This window comes from Talpa europaea (genome assembly GCF_964194135.1).
Source record: "Talpa europaea genome assembly, chromosome: 3".
Taxonomy (NCBI): Eukaryota; Metazoa; Chordata; class Mammalia; order Eulipotyphla; family Talpidae; genus Talpa; species Talpa europaea.
In genome coordinates this window covers 119,620,862-119,633,005 of record NC_140069.1, presented here as the reverse complement: position 1 = coordinate 119,633,005, position 12,144 = coordinate 119,620,862, and the positions used below count along the sequence as shown (strand labels likewise).

Sequence of the window (12,144 nt, the reverse complement as noted above, 5' to 3'; positions counted from 1 at the left end):
GTGGGAATCATCCTGCCCTGTCTTCGCACAGCTGTATGTTCTAAATCACTGGACAGAAAATGGTTTTGTATTAAAATGCATTCTTTTTTCAGATCATAAAGCTTGTTGATTTCTCACCCTGACTGTTCTCACAGCTTACAGGCCAGTGTCCGTGTAAATTAGGCTATGGTGGGAAACGCTGCAATGAGTGCAAGGAAAATTACTATGGCGATCCACACAGGCAATGCACACGTAAGTGTTAACAACTAAAAAACATGAGTACAGTCAGCCCGGCCCTACCTCAGCCATGCTATGTACCAATGGAACTTTGAACTCCTTTATTTTATTTGGTTGTTACTTTTAACAATGTGGACTTAATTAGAAAATTCAATAATTCCAGTTTTGGAAGAAAATCTTTATCATCCTATTAAAAATTTTTGTTCTTCTATATAAAAACTTTGGGCTACATTAAATGTTATCAATATTATTAATAAAATGTAGTTTATGTTAAAATTCCTTAATCATGACAAGGTCATGACTGGTAGCCATGTTCCTCGCTTAGGTGCAGAACCCACATGTAAACTCAAACGGTAAAAATGACATATGAGGGCCTCCCTGGTGGCGCAGCGGTTGAGAGCTGGGTTGCGAAGCTGCCCGCAGCCTCAGCAGCGCCGGTTCAATCCCTGGCTGCTCCCCGGCCACCGGAGGAGGGTCCCACATGGCGCGCAGACCTCTTCTGCCGCCCGCTGCTCCCCTCAGCAGTGTACTTCGGTCCTTCTGCCTGCTCTGCTCCCTGCTCTGGCTCTGGTGAATTCTCTCACCTTCCAGCGCTTCTGACTGTGCCCAGTGCTTATATAAATAAATAAATAAATCTTTAAAAAAAAAAAAAAGAACTCTTGGGCCTCCCTGGTGGCACAGGGGTTAAAGTCTCAGGGCTATCAAGCTATCTGCAGCCACTGCTGCCTGACTGTGATCCCCAGCCAGGAAGCTAACTCTTCTGCAGCCCTCTTCTGTCTCACCGACTGCTCCCCTCAGCAGTGTATTTCAATGGATCTGCATGTTCTGGTTCCCACTCTGTCTCTGGTGAATCCTCTCACCCCCTGCACCTCTGGTCTGGACCCCAGTTCTTGAATGCATAAATAAATAAACATAAATCTTTAAAAACATGAACTCTTTCCATTCACAACAGCATGGAGCCGGAGGGGTTATGTTAAGTACAATGAACCAGAAGGAGAGAGACTAATGACCTTGAACATATTTGTTCTTATTTGGAATATAGAGAAACAAAGAGTCAGAGAAAGCCAAATCAGAAACAAACCCTAGAGATCTGACCGTAAAACTGAGGCCTCCAGTGAGGGTGGGGGGTGGGGTAAAAGAGGGAGCAGCCCAGTGGACCGTGGAAGAGGAGATGGTGCCTTGGTGGTGGGTGTGTTGTGGTAACACTTGAAGGATGGGTTCCTGGATTTCTGAATCCTATGCAGTGTAGCAAACCAGTATTAGCTTCATAAAAATTGTCAACATCAAGCAATTAAAATCACCAGACCATTAAAAAAAAATGTTGATCTTAGAAGTGAGAGTTGGGGAGATTCTCAGCAGAGGAGCGAGGACTTTATCCTGAGCTAGTTATAAGCGAAGAACCAGGTGACTGACTTTCTGTGCTCCTTCTCTCTTCCTCTTTAGCATGTGACTGCAGCAGGGAAGGTACCCAGACGCCCATCTGTGACCAGGACACAGGCATGTGTCGCTGTCGCGAGGGTGTCAGCGGCCCACGATGTGACCGCTGTGCCCGGGGTCATGGCCAGCAGTTCCCTGCTTGTCTTCGGTGCCACTTGTGCTTTGATCAGTGGGACCACGCGGTCTCGTCCCTCTCCAAAGCGGTGCAAGGGTTAATGAGGCTGGCTGCTAACATGGAAGATGAAAGAGAGACCCTGCCTATCTGTGAGGCCGACTTCAAAGGCCTCAGAGAGAACATGTCTGAAATAGAAAGGATTTTGAAACATCCTGTTTTCTCATCTGGGGAATTCTTAAAAGTCAAGGATTATCAAGACTCTGTTCGGTAAGATTCGTGCTCAAGTAATAGATAGCTAATATCGTGGCTTACCTTAACTCCTACTGACCTTTACCAGCCTTCCTTTTAGAAATGTACCTACGCTAATATTAGGAAAAATGATCATTATTCAGATAATCCTGTTTGTCTCTGTCCTAGTTAGGATTCCATGAGATTTTTTCACATGTCCCTATTATAACAAAAATGTGATCATCAGGAGGTTAATTGGGAAGTACAAACCCAGCTGAAAAATTGGAAGCATTCCAGTAATTTCTACTGCAAATAATATACATGTTTCAACCATGCATTCAGAGAATATTTGCTAAATCTTCTCAAACTCATCAATTATTTATAAGCCTATACATTCAGTGTGAAGTCTTAAAACAAGTACGATAATTCCTTCAAAATGCAATGTCATTTTTATTAAATATTATTGAATCCTTTTTCATTTGTCATGCATTTTGAGAGATTTTGTTTGTGCCACACCACTCATCAGCAAACCACAGCCTACAGGTAAAACCCGACACAGCACCTGTTTCTGTAAATAAAGTCTCCCTGGAACACAACCATGCCCATTTATTTACATACTCTTTGTGACTGCTTTCCCTCTAGAAAGGCAGGTTGAGTAGTTGTGACAAAGACTCTGGCCCAGACCTAATGTGGTTACTGTCTTGCCTTTTACAGAAAAAGTGTGCCAGCTGCTCTGATTTACCTTTACTCCTACTGAGCTGTAACCGCCTTCCAGATAGCAGTGCCACAGTGCCAGGGCAGTGATAATCATTCCATTGTTAAGCAGAACTGGTTATTAACTATGAAAGACCAGAATAAGTTCTGTATAGTTTTCACCCTCCGAGGTGTACCCAGGCTACTACGAAACCAAAAAGATTGTGGTTATATAGCAAAGCATACTCCTGTCCCCAATAAAAAGATCCTGCCAAGGAATAGTTAAAGCTGAAGTTTTTTTTTGTTATACATAACACAAGTGTAAATATAAGTAATTCATTATCTGTAAGCCGATACACCAGAAGTGGATAGTAATTGCTTCAAAGTTACACAAGGAAGAAAATGCAAGCTGCCTGCATGGTTCAGAGGCAGAGCCACCCACATCACAAACAGAGCTGCAGGGCCCAGGGAGTCACGTGGTCGAGGCCAGTTGGCCAGCAAGAACAGGCACATCTGTGCCCTGGTGGGGACTGTTGCCGTGCAGGATTGGAGCCCTGTGTTCCCAGATCTCACCAATTTCAAGGGATGGGAGACATCCAGATTTTTTTGAAAATGCTCCCCCACTTTCAAATATAAGAAGCTAATCCAGTAAATGCTTTTAAACTGCATTTATACCAAAGAAAACATGTCTGGATATGAGCTTTGGCCCATGGCTCCTGGACTGTAGTTGTAGAAAATGGCAGGTAAAATGGAGCTGAAAAAGCAGGATGAGCCCACAGTGGATGTTCTAGACAAAGATACTGCAAGAACCTCAAGCAGAGCCAGAGAGAAGAGAGTAAGAGATGAAGAGCCCCAGGGCCAGAGCTGAAGTGATGAGGAAAGTAGGGGCTACCTAGCCTTCTTCAACCAGAAGCCAAAGTGCCTAATCTTCTCCCCGCTGACCCCCATCTACCTGATGGACTCCCGTTCCTCTGTAACAGCACCCACACACCCCCTCCTCTCTGAAGCCTCCTCTGACCTCAGAGAAAGGCAGTTGTTACCTTCTCCATCTGCGCACTTTTTCGTGCTAATTACTCGCACCTCGCTGCAGGACCCCTTGGGCAGGGACACCTGTATAGTGCTTGGATTCCCTGGGCCTGGTGTGACTAGATAATAAACATCGGCTGGGTGGATTACAAGTCGACGGGGAGAAGGAAAACAAAAAACCCAGGATGTGATGAGCATAGATGTGAAGTCAAACAACCTTGGTTCAAATCTACTTATAACTGTGTGGCCTTGGGAAAGTCATTTAGCTTCCCCACACTTCCGTTTTTTCATCATTAAGGGTGATCTTTATTTCATTGGATTCTTATGAGAATTACTTGAGACAAGCTATTGAGCATAGTAAGTGCTCAAAGAGTACCAATTATAATAATAGTAATTGCTAGTATTGTTGTTGTTATTATTATTAGCCTGAAGAATTATAGCCCTGACAGATGGGGCCTGCAGCAAAAGTCTAGATTAGAAGAGAGAGTTAGAGCAGAAAATGTTAGCAAACATTAGTGAATGCTTTGCACTGGTGCCAAGAGAAATTAGTCCCATAATTTCACATTCTAATTTCCCTCAACTGTACTCTTCAAGCTTTCCACCCAATTTCCCCATCATGAGGGACATACTAATTACTCACTTGAATCCACCGTGTGTGCTAAAACCCAGCAAACTGAAGCAGAACAAAGGTGTGCCCCATCAAAGAAGAAAGTGGTAGAAATGAATGCCCCTAGGAATACACTTGCCAATCAGGAAACCTTGGTGTCACTTGCGGAAATTCAAAGTGAAGACCCTCTACAGCAGTGGCTCTAAAAGAACCTTACTAGAAGCAGATGTATTCTAAAGAAAGAACTGATTTTTACCTTCGTTCTGTGTTGAAAACCCCAGATAGACCAGCTCTCTTTAAATGAACCATGTCTGAGTACAGATTTTTGAAAACCCAAAGCAGAAGGAGACAGAGAAAACACAAACAATTGAAATAGATATTTGAAAGCCTTTATTCTACTAGACTTTGTATACTGATCACATTTGAAGTAAATACAAAATATTCCAGGAAACTTAATGAGAAAGAGATAAGACAAAGAATTATAAACTGTCAAATGAAAATTGGGAAGCGGGACACTGTCCTAATGTTTAGGAAATGTAATAATGAGTGTAAGTGTGAGTGAGTGTGAGAGAGTGTGAGTGTGTTTGCACCAGTCCAATGTAATACAAGCTAGACTCCTTTTACTCTCACTTTCCCCCACAGGAAACAAATTCTGCAGCTAAATGAGCAACTGAAAACAGTGTATGAGTTTCAAAATCTGACCAAAACAATAGTACAAATGAGCAAGACAGCAAACGCCTTAGTTGAAAGTCTTCAGGAAGAAATTGATTTGCACTCCACAGCCCGTAATACAAGCATCATGGGTAAGAGAAAATGCATTTCAACTGTGTTTCCATACAAAGGTTGATGAAATGCACAGGGCATTCCATGAATGAGTCACCCTGTTCTCACCTCCTTAGCGCACAAGCACTTTGAACATGAAAACACTCCCATTCAAGGTATTATTTGTACATGAATATTTCAACTTTTACGCATTGAAGAACCTGAATAGCATTTACTCAAAATAACACATAAAGTTAACAATGTCTCATACAAAATAAATATAAAAACCAAAACAATCTTCTAATTCTAAACCATGCAAGGGATCAACAACTTAGAAATTCTAATATGACCATGAGGAATTGAGACACATTTCTAGGCCTGAGTATCAGCCACTATATTTCTAACCACCATAAATGCAAAGGAATGTGAGACAAAAGGATTTGAACACATTTCTCATAACAACCAGGTAGGGATTTGGAGTCATGTAACATAGTAGTAGCCTTTAATCCATATTACATAATTCCTAAAAATAAATAGGAGCCAGGTCCCACTTCCCAAATTTCATTCAAAGCCAAGGTCAACTTGCAGGAGAAATGGAACACTAAGCAAAATGTCAGTTAGCTCACTGAGATGAGCTCACTGAGATGCCAGTTACCTTTGCAAAGAGACTATTTGTTACTCTCAGGAGAGGCAGCACTGAGCTGATTCACATCTACCATTCATTCTAAGCGAGAGGTAGAGAGGAAATACGAATGAAATCCACTTCAAGATTAAATATTGTCTGCTTTTCCTTATCCTGTGTTTATACTTCAAGTTTTTATCTAATCTGGACCTAAAAGAGGGGGAAAAAAATGATCCTAATGGAACAGCTAAATTGATAAAATAACTTGATCATACTCAATACATGCTATGTAAAATTAGGGGAGTTACTCTGATTCCTAATCTGGAAGTAGGCACCCCCAGAATAAAACAGAAAATCCATCAGGGGTCACCTAAGCCAGGTAGAAGAAAGTAAAACTGGCCCATACTAATCCTCAAACTTTGCAGTGCAACAGTAGTTTTCTTCAAGGGCTGACATTGTGCTGGCCACCAGAGAGGGGGAAATGAACACAGTGAGTCCTTACCTGAGGTTATTTCAGTCCGGTGGGGGAGACAGACATATAAAAAACCCCCAAGCAAGAAACAGACTGTGTTAGAGCATCTTTAAGCTGCTTCCGGGAATAGAGAAGCAGGTAAAGAATTCCCCTTGGGTTTATTAAGAAAGGCTGAGAGGCGTAGGTGACGATTGAATTGGGCTTCATGGGATAAATATAAATTTGCCAGATAAAGACAAAAAAATCATTCCAAGCAGTAGGAATGTGTATGTGTGTTTCTACAATAAATTAAAGCCATGATATATCAAGAGTATGTCAGTGTAAGAACCAGGAAGTTATAAAAGATAAGGTATGGTTGTCTCATGCTTGGATTATGGTTAAGAAAAATCAGGACCCTTGGCCTCTGGTTCCTAAGATGTGGAGTTACAGTTTAAAGCCTTGATATGCTATCACTGATGTGAAAACATGACATTATTTTATGCATTTATATTTTAATTAAAATATGGAAAATACAGAAAAGTGCTAGAGAACACAGGCTCGAGAGTCAAACTACTGGGGTTCAGTGAACCTCAGTGGCAGATATTTGTCAAGCCTCACTGGCAGATATTTGTAAAATGAAGGTGATCACACGAGTGTGCACCTCACAGCATTTGTGAAGATTAAGGAAGGAAACAGATGGGGCACACAGATACACAGAAAAGTCAGGATGTCAGCTGTGTCCTCAGCCTCAAATCAAGGGCCTGCACACTACACCCCCACAGTGTTTTTGCAATAAAGTCTCACCTGTTTATGTCTGTATGTGTTCCTGGGGACTGCTTTCACTCTACAATGGCAGCATTGATTGCTGTGATGGAAATGCTAAGGCCCACAAAGCCTAAAATATTTATTCTCTGGCTCTTTGCAGAAAGAGCTGTCAACTTCCCAGTTAGCTGGATGTAGTTGATGTGTCCTATCAGGGTCCATTTAAGTAGGTCGCAATTTGCACCTTCCATGTGTGGGATATTTTACAGAGCATTTTTATATTGTCTCTCTTAATCCTCACACATTAGTGTCACCAATTTACAGATAAGGAAACACAGTCTAAGAGATTAATTGATTTGCTCAAGCTTATACCCAGACAGTAAAGACTTATATCTCAAAACTCTGTCTCTCTTATATTACCTCTAATCCTTCCCCATTAACTTCAAATTCAAAGAGGACATTAAATGTTTCTATTAACCACTGAGATTAAGAGAGTAGTCAAAGAATCACATTACCTTGATTGCTGATACATTATTTCATTTGTTTTCACAAAATTTATCTTCTCAATTTGTGTCAACATAGATTTCGTAAAGAACATCAGGAACTATTATCAGAGATCATCATCTACTGAAAAAAAAACTAATGATGCCATTTCCATCATCAATAACTCTCAAGAAACAAGGAATGACTTACTTACCATCTTTGATGCACTATCCTCAAGAGGAAACTTGTCATTGGAAAAATTAAAGCAGATTCAGATACCAGATATCCAAATATTGAATGAAAAGGTAAATTATCTTGATGATGTAGCGTCTGTAGTTCCTACGTGCCATGCAGACCTCCTCATCTGCATTTCCCTCTCTTACATGTTCTTTCTTTGTGATTATATGTAATATATAATATATATATAAATATATATAATACATATAAGATACAAAGAACAGACATATCTCCATATTTTACTTTAGAAGTTATAGTTTGACAGAAAACAAAAAAGTAAAAATTATGACTTGATTTTATTATTTTATATTATTTCCTGTTTCCAAAATGGTACATCTTGGAATAATGCTCCCCCTGCCTCACTCTAGGTGAGAGCTAAACTCTATATTTAAAAAGCAAAAATAACATGAGGCTTCTGCACATATGAGCATTTTTCCCCAAAAAAACCTATAAATATAAAAATGGCTTTGGTTGGCACACTGCTGATAACAAATAATTTAGTTATTTATTCAATTACCTGGAAACTTAGAATGTGTCACCCGTGTGTACTAAACACCAACAGCCACTGGGACGCACGTATGCATGGTGCATTGAGCTGTGCCTCATGAGTCTGATAAATTAGAGAAAAGTCTGCCAACAAGTTGCTTTTTTGAGACAAATCTTTTCTCCTGTAAGGTGTGCGGAGGAGGAGGGGACATGCCATGCGTGACCCCGTCCTGCCGAGGCCGGGGCTGCCAGGGCTCCCTGACCCTCTCCAGGAATGCCCTCCAGAAAGCCCAAGAAGCAGAAACCTTGGTTCATAACTTCAACCGCCACGTTCAAGGGTTAAAGAATCAGGTAAATATCTTCTCTTGTTTTATTTGTAAAGTTGTTGGAAATCTTAAGAATTGCCATGTAACATGTGGATAGATTCTAGATAGTAGGTGTTCTTATGCCTAAAATACAAGATGGAAGTATAGATTTGGATATAAATCTAGATTTAGAAGTAAATGTGGATACTGATATGTTTTCTGTTATACATTACATATTGTGTCGTGTGTGCATCGAAGGAAAGAGAGAAAGATCTCAAAATATCTGTATGGACATGTTTCACTTATAGCTAACACTACATAGAAATGTGAAGACTTCTAGCCTTGAAAACTATAGATCTCTCAAAGTAATGAATAATTTTTCATAAATTCTGGGGTATATTTGGAATTCTACTAAGCATATAATTTTTAGTGTCAGGATTTAATTTTAGAAAATATTTTAATGGTAATATAGCTTTATGCCTTGAATTCCTTCCTATGTTGATAGACATGACAAGGCAGTTGTAATATTTAAGCACCTGATCACAGAATCTCTAATAATTTTATTATTTTTTTAAAAGATTTATTTATTTATGTATGCAAGAACTGGGATAGAGGCCAGTGGGGGGTGAGAGGATACAGGTGTAGGGGGTGAGAGGATTCACCAGAGACAGAGTGGGGAACAGAGCAGGCAGATTGACCGAAGTACACTGCTGAGGAGAGCAGCAGGAGACAGGAAGGGTCTGCCACGCCATGTGGGTACCTCCCCTGGCCTGGGATTGAACCCGCGCTGCAGAGGCTGCAGACAGCTTCACAGGTTGTGTCTTAAACCCTTGCGCCACCAGGGAGGCCCTCTAATAATTTTAAATGATTTCATTTACATCTCTGGTCATATTGATAAATGAGTATAATGTTTAATCACATCATTTTCTGTAGGATTTTTGCTGAATAACTCACATCCATCTTGAAAACAGATGATAATGTGCTCCCTAGTTTGTTCCTTTTTTTTTTTAAATGAAACTCTTTTTTTTTAAAAGGTTTATTTATTTATACAAGAACTGGGGTACAGGCCAGATGTGCAGGAGGGTGAGAGGATTCATCAGAGACAGAGTGGGGAACAGAACAGGCAGACTGATGAAATAATACACTGCTGAGGGGAGCAGCAGGCGAGACAGGAGAGGTCTGCTGTGCCATGTGGGATTCTTGCCTGCTGGCCGGGATCGAACCCATGCTGCAGATGCTGCAGACAACTTCACAGTGCAGGGCTCAACCCACTGCGCCACCAGGGAGGCCCTAGTTTGTTCCTTTTTTGACAATATTCATAGGGCCTTTGGTGAAGAAGGAAAAGCTTTTAAACATTTGGGTTTTTTGTTTTTGTTTTTGTTTTGTTTTTTACTAATGTAAGTTAAATATTGTTTTTTTTTTTGTAAGTTAAATATTGTATCAGTCAAAATTACTGTTTATAAGCATCAGAGACCAACTTCTGAGCAGAGAAAATGTATGCAAAGAATTTGGGTCTCAGAATTGAGGTAAGTGAGGTAGGGGGCCAGACTTGGGCAGAACATGAGAACCACAGCTAGAACACAATATGCACACACAGACACACAGCAACAGTCTGATCCCTGAACCTCACCTCCTTGGTCCTGTCCCCTGCCACACTCTGTCCTTGTTCCATTTTGCTCCAGGGGAATCCCAGTTCGGGGGTAAACCTCGGATTAATAAAGCTGGAGAATATTCATATTCATGCAGAATGGTGAAAATTTTTTATTTATGTAGTCTAAATTCTATATTGCTTCCCTATACATTATTCTTCACTGCTTTAACAAAAATTCATTGAGTACCCACGGTGTGCCAGACATTTATCTAACTGTTGGTCCTACAACAGCGAATATAACAAATGCAAATCCTGATCTTCCATCCCAGTAGTTAACACAATTCTTAATTCTTTAATGTCATTTTAAACTATTAGATCGCCCTTCCTCCACCAAGAAAAAATGTATACCACTTAAATAAGCAATATGTTAAGCTCTTACTTTCAAAAAATGACCCTTGAAGTACATGTTAGCAGAATCTGGTTTAATCGGATCATAAATGGAGAAGTGGTAAGGGATGAAGGGCAGGTTGCGATGTGGATAAAGTGGTGTGCTATTTTCCTCTCGATTAGGAGGAGGAAGAGTGCCAGGAGAGATTGTGAGAGAATTTTCAGGAGTCACTTGTGACAGAGGATGGATTACAGAGGGATGTTTTCAGAGTGAAGTAATTGAGCAATCTCTTGCTCTCCGAATATGGCCTCCACTAACCTACACTGAGATTTCATTTGTGTCTTTTGGTGCTTTCCTGTCCCGAGGGTTTATATCTGGATTTCTCATTTTATTGCTATGCATTTCTTACTACTCCTACTTCCCATTTTATTTTTTGATGGAATATCCACAATGTTCATTTTACGTGTGCAGTGTAATGATTACATATGTATGTACGTCATGTGTGTATATTGCAAAATTGTGGATTACCACAATCCATTCATAAAAGGTTCATCACTATAGTCAGTTTTTTTCCCTTGAAATGAAAACTTTTCAGGTCTCTTATCTTAGCAACTGCTACCCATTTTAAAGTTTAAAAAGTTCTAGAGACTTATGAAACAACTCTCAAAATTAATATACATGTTTTCAATCATGTAAATATTTCCCTTTTGTTTCATTTGCCAATGACTAGAGTTAAATCCTTCCCCACAGAATCTATATACCTCAAATTCAAAAGCTTCCTTTAGTGGGGAAATAAAAGATCCCCTCCCAATTATGTTTACTCCTAATTAGCCCTACGTCTGTGACAATTAGTTTATTTAATACTGTTTAGTATGGGAGTGACATTGTCCTGTTTGCAGTTTTTTTTCTTTCTCTAATTTGTCGAAATCCGAAGGAAAAGTCCATGGCCTTTCTCAAGTCACGCAATTAAGAACTTGCTCTTCTAGGTTGCAAGCTTTTCAGTCCTATCATTCCTGCACCAGGAGCACAATGTGCTTGGAATTTATCTTTGCTGTCTGCTTGCAATTCAAACCCATTTATTAAAAGGAAGAATGCTTCCTTTTTAGTTTCAAAGAAAGTACATCACTTGAATGTGAGGAATGTTCAGAAGGGTAACTATTTTAATTCATATAAAAGCAAATGTTCTCATCCTATTAAACATGACCACCACTATAAGTAAATAGTCCTAAGTAATTTCTGTGGAAGTTGGTGGTTTAATAGAATGCTAAAGTTACATTGAAATTTATGTTATAGATTTGTATCTGGAAATTTGCAGTATTATTTTCAAACAATAATTTTGATCACTCATAATGTTTTAAAAGATAAATTCAAGGTATTATAATACATGATAATGAAGCAAATAATCATCTTTTAAGAATCCTTTAAATGAATCTATTGTTTAGTTATCTAGACCTCTGTTTTGAGACAGTCTTATTTAGTTATGCTATGTAATTAAATATCGCAGAATGTGCCTAATTGTCTGTATCCCTTGTTGTTTCTTTCTTATTCTAGGTCAAAAATATAAGTGAACTGGCAGAAGTCTCCAAAAATAATGCCTTTCAAATAAGGGAGAAACTGAAGAATATGAAAAACCAAAGTCAATCTCAAGAAGAAAATATGAATCTTTTAATCAAAATAATAAAAAAGTTTTTGTTAGGTAATTTTCTTTAATATCAGAACTAGTTTTCTCCCCTTT

At 39.5% G+C, this 12,144-nt stretch overlaps 1 protein-coding gene across 1 annotated transcript in view; it reads left to right on the top strand.

Moving 5' to 3' along the window:
• LAMB4 (laminin subunit beta 4) overlaps window positions 1-12,144 on the top strand; it is a gene marked incomplete at both ends in the record, with an annotated part of 86,776 nt that overhangs the window by 61,857 nt on the left and 12,775 nt on the right. The window contains 6 exons of the mRNA XM_084230617.1: window positions 135-231; window positions 1,660-2,035; window positions 4,965-5,125; window positions 7,502-7,707; window positions 8,315-8,476; window positions 11,961-12,105. Of these exons, the coding sequence (XP_084086743.1) occupies window positions 135-231; window positions 1,660-2,035; window positions 4,965-5,125; window positions 7,502-7,707; window positions 8,315-8,476; window positions 11,961-12,105 (1,147 nt within the window). The remainder of the gene's footprint in view (window positions 1-134; window positions 232-1,659; window positions 2,036-4,964; window positions 5,126-7,501; window positions 7,708-8,314; window positions 8,477-11,960; window positions 12,106-12,144) is intronic.